The sequence below is a fragment of the Cottoperca gobio genome, chromosome 8, assembly GCF_900634415.1.
Source record: "Cottoperca gobio chromosome 8, fCotGob3.1, whole genome shotgun sequence".
Lineage (NCBI taxonomy): Eukaryota > Metazoa > Chordata > Actinopteri > Perciformes > Bovichtidae > Cottoperca > Cottoperca gobio.
Window position 1 is genome coordinate 23,392,967 of NC_041362.1, and position 11,012 is coordinate 23,403,978.

General features: G+C 40.2%; 1 protein-coding gene across 1 annotated transcript in view; it reads left to right on the forward strand.

Annotated features, from left to right (window-relative positions):
- The window catches only part of LOC115011871 (uncharacterized), a 40,117-nt gene extending 34,162 nt beyond the window's left edge, over nucleotides 1-5,955 (forward strand). The window contains 6 exon segments of the mRNA XM_075074129.1: nucleotides 212-434; nucleotides 680-695; nucleotides 2,916-3,048; nucleotides 4,101-4,173; nucleotides 4,601-4,694; nucleotides 5,900-5,955. Coding sequence (XP_074930230.1) covers nucleotides 212-434; nucleotides 680-695; nucleotides 2,916-3,048; nucleotides 4,101-4,173; nucleotides 4,601-4,694; nucleotides 5,900-5,955 — 595 coding nt within the window.
- The last annotated feature ends 5,057 nt before the right edge of the window (nucleotides 5,956-11,012 follow it).

Genomic DNA, 11,012 nt, shown 5'->3' on the forward strand with positions numbered 1-11,012 from the left:
GTCGGAGAAGGCGCACCTGCGTTGAAGTATCGCCTGGTGGTGCGTCGAAGACCTCCTTGAAGTGCTGCACAAAAGCAGCATAGGAAGCAGTGATGGGCCCGCTCTGCTGCCACACGGACTCTGCCCACTGGAGTGCTCTACCCTGGAGTAGAGAGACGACGAACGCCACCTTCGATCTCTCGGTGGGGTAGCGATTGGGTTCCATCTCCAGGATGAGGTCACATTGGAACAGGAATCCGCGGCACGCAGATGAGGAGGTCCCGGTGAACGGAGGCGGTCGCACGGCTCGGTCGGTGTGGGCGACCGGGGCAGGAGCAGGCGCTGGAGCGGGCATGGTGTTGACTGCGGCGAGGAGACCGCGACGCATCTCCTCGACGAGACCCTGGAACGGGTCTCCCGTGGCGGTGGGAGCGGGGGTGACAGAGGAAGCGGAGGTGGCTCCGCTGGCTGAATCCATCGTTTTGTAGATCTGGCCTTCTGTCACGGACGTCAGGACTCAGAGATGGAATTGACAATAGTTTATTAGGCTCAGCCAGCGAGCAGATGGAAACACCATACAGACAGGGGAGGGGTGAACACAAGGATCAGGAACTCAGGAATACTCAGGCTCTAAGCACTGGAAAATAAGGAGACTGGCGTAAAAGCACAGTGAACTAAAAAGTACAAAACAGGGAGCGTCAAAACAAGGTACACGAGTCGAACTCGGAACAAACGAGAACCAACGGAGCAAACAGAAAACGGTACGATACCGGGATCAGGCAGACAGACGGGCAAAAAGGCAAAAGGCAGGAAAATCGCGTTGCAGAATCTGGGGAGGAAGTCCATGGGGTTTAGTCCACTTTGTACGAGGCCAGATGCGGAGTGAAGGGAGTGAGGAGACTTTATGCTGTGAACACAGGTGCTGGCAATCAGTATTCCGGTGATTGTGGATGCAGTGCAGGTGAGTGAGTGGAGACAGAGGGGGGCGTGGCAGGTGCGAGTTCAGGCACAGACGTGACAGATACCACGTATATAATGTATTTTAATTCCTCCACCATTCATCTGATTTGGATGTAAATACCCTCAAATTAAAGCTGAAAGTCTGCACTTAAAGCATATATTGATTGTTTAATTTCAAGTCCATTGTGGTCGTGTACAGAGCCAAAATTATGAAAATTGTGTCAATGTCCAAATATTTATGGACCTAACTGTATATCATCATATAAAGTCAGTCATGGAGTCCCGCAAGGTTCTGTACTTGGACCTATTCTATTCACCATATGTTTCCTGTATTATAAGGAACCACTCCATAAACTTTCATTGTAATGCAGATAATACCCAGTTATATCTATTAATCAAGCCAGATGAAACCAATCATTAGCGCCTTGAGATTGCTTTTAGCTTTGAAAGGCGCTTTATAAATAAAATGTATTATTATTATTATTATTATTATTATTATTTATTAATCAATTAGCTAAACTTGACGAGTAACTCTGGATGGCATTAACTTGGTCTCCAGCACCACCGTAAGGAATCTCTGCGTTATCTTTGATCAGGATAGGTTATTTAACTCCCACATAAAACACATTTCAAGGACTGCTTTCTTTCATTTACGTAACATTGCAAAAATCTCAAAATGATGCAGAAATATTAGTCCATGCATTTGTTACTTCAAGGCTGGATTACTGCAGCACCTTATTATCAGTTTGTCCAAAAAAAGACTCCAAAATTCTGCGGCACGTGTATTGACAAGAACTAGGAAACAGGATCATATTACTCCTGTATTAGCTGCTTTGCACTGGCTCCCGGTAAAATACAGAATCTAATTCAAAATCCTTCTCCTGACTTACAAAGCAATTAATGGTCAGGCTTATTTTAAAGATCTCATAGTACCTTATAACCCAACTGGAGAATTACACTACCAGAATGCAGGGTTACTTGTGGTTCTTAGAGTCTCTAAAAGTACAATGGGGGCCAGAGCAATCAGCGATCAAGCTCCTCTCCAGTGGAACCAGCTTTCAGTTTGTGTTTGGGAGGCAGACATCCTCTCCATATTTGGGAGCAGGCTAAAGACTTTCCTCTTTGATAAAGCCTATAGTTAGGGCCTTGGTCCAGCCCCTAGTTATGCTGCTATAGGCTTAGACTGCCGGGGGACTTACACCTCTCTCCTCTCTCCCTCTCTATCTCTATGCATTTATGTCCCTTAAAGGCATGTTACTAACTCAGCATCCGGGGCATCATCCCCAGAGTTTCTGTGTCTTTCATCTGGCAGTTTGCCACTACTAAAGGATCAGGAATTGTGGCTGTGCCTGTTGCCCTGGTTCTGCCGGACGATAATGTGGAGGCAATGGGAAGCTTTTTTGACATCATCCTGGATTCATCCTTTTTTTTAATATGATCACATCATCATTTCTGTCACCTAGATGTTGTATTTGTACTATGTTGTTTATCCTGTACACACGTCATCTATTGCACGTCTGTCCTTCCTGGGAGAGGGATCCCTCCTCAGTTGCTCTCCATGAGGTTTCTTCCATCTTTCTCCCTTTAGTTGTGGGGTTTCTTCAGGAATTTTTCCCTTGTCTGGTGCAAGGTTCTCAGGACAGAGGGTGTCGTATCCTGTACAGTCTGTAAAGCCCACTAAGACAAATGTGTAATTTTGTGATATTGTGCTCTATAAATACATTTGATTTGATTTGATTTTAATGAGAGCAAGGAGCTCAGATAACTAGAAAGAACCTCACAACAGAAGCAAGCTCCTTCACATTGAAAGGATCCAGTTGAGGTGGTGCGGGCATCTGTCCAGAATGGCAAAATAGACACAGCAATGTCTCCAACTGATGAAGGATCTCTACGGATATCCAGGAACATGTACATTCATGTGCGTTTTCTACTTTTTCCCTCATTCCAGTCACTTTTCTGATCTTCTCTGTCCTCAGTTCTGGAGCTGCGGGGCAGAAAGGCCAGCTGCCTCAATACATGGGAGGCTATCCAGAAAGAAAACCTCCTGTCAGCGCAGAATAAGCGGCAGAGGAAGAGTGACACAGCACGACTTAAATGTACATCTCTCAAGTAAGTTGCCTCTGTTATTGTGACTTTATATAATGTTAAACAATATGAATGTGTAAGAGACATTTCCTTCTCAAAGTTAGAACTGACTATTAATTTCATATACAATCAAATTTGACTGGCAAAAAGAAATGTGGAATATAGAACCCAGCCAATACGCCAGCATTAAATTATTTAATATATTGGTATTGCCGTATATGTCAACCAATAACTAAAAAGTATGTATTTGTACTGAAATCTCATGCATGTTTGAGAAATGGTGTCTTCATTACATAGTTGGTCCACTGTCACTGACAATTTAGTTTTCCATTGTAAAATGTCCTGCTCATAATACCTTATTTTCAGTGATTTTCTAATATTGTGTGTTCGTTACGCCATTGATCCTGGTATTATTTTCCCTTGTGAGTCTGTGTGTGTGTGTCATCATGGCAAAATGTGTTTCTGGAGATACCTACGGTTTGAGTATTGTGTTTATATTTCTGTCCATCTGTCTGTCTGTCTGTCTGTCTGTCTGTCTGTCTGTGGACAGATGTTGTTTCCACAATACGCAACCGTGCAAGATGCAGTCACAAAATTTAACAGATGTGTAGTTGAGATCAAAATAAAGGTTGAGTTTGAAGATGGACGTGGTCCGAGCAAGGAGGGGCCATTTGGCCCCTACTCGCCCCACTTAAGCCCCTGGTCCAATTTGGCATCACAAAACTTTACAGATGTGTTATTGAGATAAAAATGGAGGCTGAGTTTGAAGATTAGTGTAGTCCGAGCAAGGTTGCCGGAAGTAGGGGGGAAGGAAATTGGGAAGGGGCCATTGGCCGCCCACTTTACGGCCCTGGCCCAAATTGGCTTCACAACTCGAGTGATTCTATGCCAAAAATGGTCTCTATCATTAAATGTTACTGACATTTAATGCATTAAATCACATCTTTCATTGAGGTTACTCTTAATGTCACCTTTGCTTATACTGTGGAAGTGTCTGAAGTTGTTTTGTAAACATTTCTGCACTCAGACTGCCATGTTTACAGCAAGTTTATTTGTGTGTGTGTTTGTTTCTGCAGGGTAGACAGTGTGCTGAAGCAGATGGCAGAGATCCGTGACCACGACCGAAGGTTGCAGCTGCTGGAGACAGAGGTCAGCAATACCTTAATGCACATGAAATATCTACTGAGCTATAGATATCTATCTATCTGCACCAGTCAGTTAAATCCTCCTAGAATCACAATCCAAGTTCTTTTCAAGGCCAGAAAATGTGGTGTTGTTGTACCAATTAATTCATTATACATAGTCTTTGTATCGAATTTGAGATATCTCTTACAAGGAAAAGGCCCTGTAAAAGGCTTCATCAGCCCAGAGTATTCAAACTATAATATATAAAATATTCAACAGTTTGTCAAGTCATGGCTGTTTATACTGGCCAGAATATTATATTTATTATAATGGTCATACAATCCTATAATGCTACCTATTGGGGATGGGGGTGGGGGTGGTGTGTCTGGTTTCCCTGCAGCTGTTGGCTCTGCTTGCTCAGCACTCATCCATCTATGTATCTCTCTCCCAGCTGGAGTTCTTCTGCAGCGCCCTCTCCTGGATGACAGACGCTCTGTTTCAGAGTAATCTGATAAAGGCTGGCCGCCCCCCTCCACTCCTCAGAGGTAAAATCACTGCACATCTAACCATAACTCCTTACAGAAAATTCTGTTTAGTTTTTTGTTTTCAGTAATCCATTGGGATAGGCAATATGTATAAGTCGCACCATATCACAGGTTGGACAACAACTGAAGTTATTAATATGATGATGTGACGAGATAAGCAATAAATTAGGATGTCATTAAATTTGCATCCAAATGGGATAAAAATATAACACAATATTATAACTAATTGTTTTATGATTAAGTGGTGGAAATTTATTTTAGTTCACCCCTCTCCTTTCCTCCACTCTGTCTCTGACTGTAGGTGTGTGTCGCCGCCCTTTGCGAAGTACAGCAGGAGGAGGGAATGTGAATAGCAAAGCAAAGCAAAAAAAAAAAAATTGTAATAACCCCCTGGGGCCATTTTGTCAGAGAATTGTGTTTGCTATACTGCTAATCATGTAATTTGTTTAACTTTGTTGATTTGATTTGTCCCATTTAAATTGGGACAAATAATAGTTTTGTTTTTTTACCAGTAGTGCTGGCATAAATTGTTTCTGCCTGAAGTCTGAAATGTTCAAATCCTACGCATAGGGGCTTTAAAGGTCTGAGCTTTAAGCCTCAGATGAGACCAGAGTGGCTTGTTAGTATGTCCTCCAAGTTGATTAATTTAGACGATTATCAATATTTATAAGATAAAATACATGGTCACAACCTTTTCAGAGCTGCACTAATCAATATATTTTATATTAGCAATGGATCACTATAATGTGAAAGGTGTCACAAAGAAAAAAATACCAATTCTGTAGTTTCCTGAAGAGCTTTTTAGCCTGTTTTAGCTCTTTTTTGTTTTGTGTCTAGTCTGCAACCTAAATAACATTTTCAACCTCCTTTATCCAAAGTTTCATCCAATCCTTAGTACAGTATGAATGTGTGTTTCAAATGGTACCTGTCTGATATGTGTGGGTATTGACTGGTTTCTAACACCAGCACAAATCTAAACTAAGGTAAAGGTCGTAAATAAACGTAGGGTCAAAGTAAATAGGCTAATGGTACATGTGCCTCTTGCATGTTACACGGCATACAGACACACACATACTGTCGCGCAAATGTATCATATCGTCTTCTGGTTATATTTTGTCTCTATAAAGTTGTTATCTGACCTTACAGTGACAAACCCTGTATTTTCTCTTGATGTAATACACATGTCTGATGTCCCTGTCTGCTAGCATTTGACAGACTATCAGGTGCCACTTTGACCATCGTCAGGCAATCAGCAGACTGATAACAGTCGTAATTAACATCTGTGATTCTCTGAAAGAAATGTGTATTATCTGATCCTGCCCATGCAATTCTATTATATAAATGACTTGTGTTTCTGTATACTCAGGTTCAGATACTTGTAACACACATTGTTGCAGGTTATCTGTTCTTTCAGCTGAAACTGAATTGATTCTGTTGAACACTTTGGACTCTTCATTAAATAACACCAAAGCTCTAACTTCTATATTTATTAATTTCTTACCGGAAGGGGATTAATTTTTGAATTACCACCACAGTTACTGTGTCAAAAAGAAAAACTTTGTTATATAGATTTACATTTTGTTAGTAATTCTACCTTCCTCTGATCATTGTAAGATGTACATATTCGGGTTATTTTCATATTTTATGCGTTATCTTATATTTAACTTCTTTACTAGGTTACAATATCTAACAATCAGTTATAATGCTTTAATTAGACGATCAATGATTATTGAGCTTGACTACACAAATCATTGATTAGTATTTTAAGTTTCCTTTGATTGTAATTGTATTTTATATTGAATAGTTTTAATGAGACGGGGCTTGTATCCCCCAGATCCCAAAGTGTTTGTCTTTGTTTCTCCGTTGGAGTGTAACTGTCAGCCGTTAGTCCATCAATACTATCAAACACACAACGCAGAGACTGTAACCACTATCAGCACAGCAGTGAAAACAGTTTTAACGGGCCATTATGAACACTGTATAAAGAAGAGGAAGATACCCGTTACACTAACAAAAAACGGGACAATGAAGTGATAGTATGTCATACACTATAAGTGACCAAATGTCCATATGGTTGAGGTCAGACTGTAGATGAATATACTGTATACGATACAGTATATACAGGCAATGGGTGTGTTATACTGTATATGTCATGTCTCGCCAAGTTTGTTAAAGTTTTCATGTTATTTCAGTTATTTGATTTGATTTCCTTGTCAGATTTAGATTGTTAGTCAGGTTCATCTTTAGTATAGTTCATGTTTATTCTTAGTTGGGTGTTTAGTCACGTCTTGTCTGTCATTCATCAAGTCACCGTGTCTTACGTTCATTCTTATCAGTCACTGTCTGTCATTGCACTTACTGTTTTATTTTGTACCTACCTCTTGTCCTTCATTCCAGATCCCTTTATTTCCTGCCTTTGTGTGGTTTCCCGCCATCGTCAGCGTCTGCTCCACCCCTGATTGTTTCCACCTGTGCCCACTCACCTCATGTATAAATAGTCCTTTCTCCCCTTGTCTTGTGCTGGTTTGTCTTGTTATGTCCCTGTGTCATGAACCAGTGTATCAGCAGTATCTTGGAATTTTTGGTATATGCTTCTTGTGAGTGTTTTGCAAGTAAAGTATTTTATTTTACACTTCACATCTGTCACTGGTGTCGTGCATTTGAGTCCTCCTACCCTGTATCTGAGTTTGTTACAGTATAGTAAGAATCTGGAATTAAATGTTTTTCCATAAGACAGGATGGCTCAGTAAAATGTGTTGCCTATGTTGATGAGGTGTTGGAAGTGTGAGGTTCCTCCTGCACTACTTCATCTAACTAGTTCACTGTGGCTGGATCTGCTAACAAACGGTGTCATCACATGGCTGTGTCCAAAATCACTCCCACCCCCTTAAACTTTACCCTACAAAATAGATACTCAATAGTTAATTCTAGAGCAGTCTTTCTCAAAGCTGGGGTCGGGACCCGAAATAAGTCGCTGCACTGAGTGAAATGCATAACATTGCCAATTTTGTATTAATATTTCTCATCAAAATAGAAGAAGAGTGTTCTATTGTGCTACATCTGTTCAGCTCAGATGCTGTTCGTGAGAGTGATGATTTTTAATGATAATATCCTCTCTGTCATTTACCAGGCATTCATATGGAACAGTGCATGTCTGGTCAGCATCATTTAAAAATAAATCAGTAAAAAAAAAGGTGTCAGGAATGGAGAGTTGTGAGAGGGTTGAGAAATAGAAAGGAGAGTAAAACTTGTTTGTTCATTTAAAAGTGTTACACTTTGTACATATTTTATGAGGTGGTGACAAACTTAACAATATTGCTGTGATGTACTTTTATATTGAAATAAATATTTCATATATTTTATGCACTTACAAATTTTCATTATTTTGCGTCACAGATCCACAGTACTATCCAAAACAAACTGCTTTAGTGCACAATATAATTCTTAATTTCTGAATGTTCATAATCATAGATCTAGATGGTGTGTTATGATTCTTCACTTACATTAACATCAATAAATGATGAGTTGAACCATAAGATACTTTACTGTTCCAGTGCAAATTCCATCTCACAGGTATCACTCCACTGACATACCACCTAACCTGTTAAGGTGTACTGGCCTGTGTGTCTTCACTGATGTGTTTGAGTTTACGTCTCCCACGTTTTGACAGCACTTAATCCAAGCCCAACACAATCGCTGTAGCTCTGTAGCGCTGTGAAACTTAAGACAATAGACTTGAAGCATAAAAATGCACTTTGGGTCACTTTAAGTGCGTACAGCGTGAGCAAACAAGTCGTTACACGGCATGTGTCCCCAGGCTTCTATTGTTTAAAATAAGGGAAATAAATAGTTACCATCCCCACAGTGTACATGTATAGCCTCAATACTGCAGGTCAAAAAAGGGCAAGCCAGCCAATTCCAATTAGAATAATTTTTGCAAAAAATAACTATTTTTCAAAAATGCTTAGGGCCAATTGCTAACGCATCTTAACAAATAACATAATAACAAATCTTCATCCTCAAAGAGCAACATAAAAGCACCTGAAGATCTTGTTTTTGACAAGTGGTTTCACTTTTCAAATTGCTGCAGTGTTGTAGAAGTGGGTCTAGCCATCAGCAACCAATAAGCCACCAGCAGGTCATTAGTGACATTGCCCACTCCAGCACAGGCTTCAGCATTTATCTTAGGCAGCCACTTGACAACTTGGGTTTAACTTACTGTGGCCAGGTGTATTCATTTCCACCATAACTGGTTTGAAATTTTGGAGCGCAGCTGCCACAAGAGCATTAGATTTAACAGCTTGTGCCCCCATCTCACACAACCTGTCCATTTTGACCACCCCATCCCCATCTTCCTACTTCAGCACCTCCTTTAGTAGGTTGGAAAAAGTTTAGAGTTCTGCTGAATAATCTGTTTTAGTAGCACTAAATTACGAATATTCTCTACAAATTGATCATGTAAACTAAATTCTCTTCACCAGGTCAGCTTGATATTACAGTGGTTGATATCATTAGCCAAAAGTCTGTATGAATAGTCACCGTACCTCTTCCTTAAGGCCAAATGCTGTTTTACACTTTTGCACTGAGATATCTCAGTATTTTTGATGACTTCATGGATTTCATTAATCATTTCAGACCTTTTTCATTTAAACATTTTTTTATTTCCTGAATTAATATGTAATATTATTATATGGATGACCCCACATTCACATATAAATACTGTACTTTACAAATAAATTCAGTCTTATATTTGTTTTTGTATTTATATTTTTTTTAATAGTAAATATACCCAAAAACCTTCCAACTTGTCTGTATGTTGTTTCATGACAGTTGCAGAAATGAGAAATGACCTGGAGACAATAAAAGTATTTAAATCAATTGAAAAACAATTATTAATACTAACTCAATAACTGTGAGTCTCCCCGGACTTCACAGACAGCAGGAATAATATCTACAGGTTTACAGGCAGCAGTTTAGCTATGACTTAGTCTACTGTCTGATTCTGGTACATGACCAAATGTGGTGAGCCTGAAGCTTCTAGTTGGCCTCTCACCAAGTGTTGATGGCAGCAAGTCTGGAGCAGAGCTGGTATCAGCAGCAGTCGAGTCGACTCAGTTCGAATCTAGTTGAGTTTACAGGTTTGTAGTACTGAACGGTCACAGCACTGAGCACATACAGCTACAGAAAGCCCAAAGAAGAAAACATGAATTCGGTCAGTCATGACCCAATACTGCTTGAAGCTAGACTTTGTCACACAGCACAGTGTGTATTTGTAACACTATTCAATGTTTTATAATCTTCCATTTATATGGCTAGCAGTTAGCTTGGTACCCTATAAGAGTGAATAAGACAAGAAAAGCTGAGAGCTTATCTCATATGGATTCCTGGAGGCAGTATGTACCAGTGCAGACCTGGCACAAATAAGCAAAAGTATCAGTAAAAACAAAAGGTTTTCAAGCAGAACTATGTCTGAGCTTTAAAGGAATCTTCTAACTCCCTTATACACATACACACACACACACACACACACACACACACACACACACACACCAGTCCCCTTAGGTAACTGTATCGTGGAAAATGATTTCCTACTTTAGACAGTCCAAATATGGAAAGAGCTTGGGTTGGATGTGGCACCGGATCAGATTTAGGGAGGCAAATGAGTCCTGTGGGGGATGTCAGATCTGGTTGATGAATAGGCCAATGCAGTGCACTTGCTGGCATCTCTTCACCTCACAACACCCTTTCCGACACCATAAATAACACCTATTCTTTTCTTTTTACCCAGACATGTTAGAGTTAAATGAGGTCCTGTGTTACAGGTCTTTACTCAGATGTCAACATCTGCCCTAAGCTAAAGCAGACAGGCAAAGAGTCAGATATGCATCATCTATTATTCCATTATTCCATTTTATTTTTATGGGGAGGAGTAATTAAACAGTAGTGGTAGTAGTAACTAAATGGGTCAAGTGGGTCAATGCAGGCAGAGTCAGTGGTCCAAAGTAAGAGAGAAGAAATGTCTTTGGCATGTCTGAGCTCATCTCCACTTTCAGCCACTTTGCAGTCTTCATCTCGATCTGATCTCTTCTCTCATTCTGTCCTTTGCTCTTTCCAACTCAGCTGTTTCTCACTGCCACTAGTCTATCACCATTAGAAACTTCAATACGAACTTATTCTCAAACCTGTGCTGTTGTACCAAAGATTATGCTCTGTCTAAAGCTTTAAATAGTGACTGATAATGGTGGTGTTGTAAGTTCTAATAGGTTAATACAAGGCTAAGTCTCCTCTATGTCAAATATGCCAGTCAAGTCTTCACTT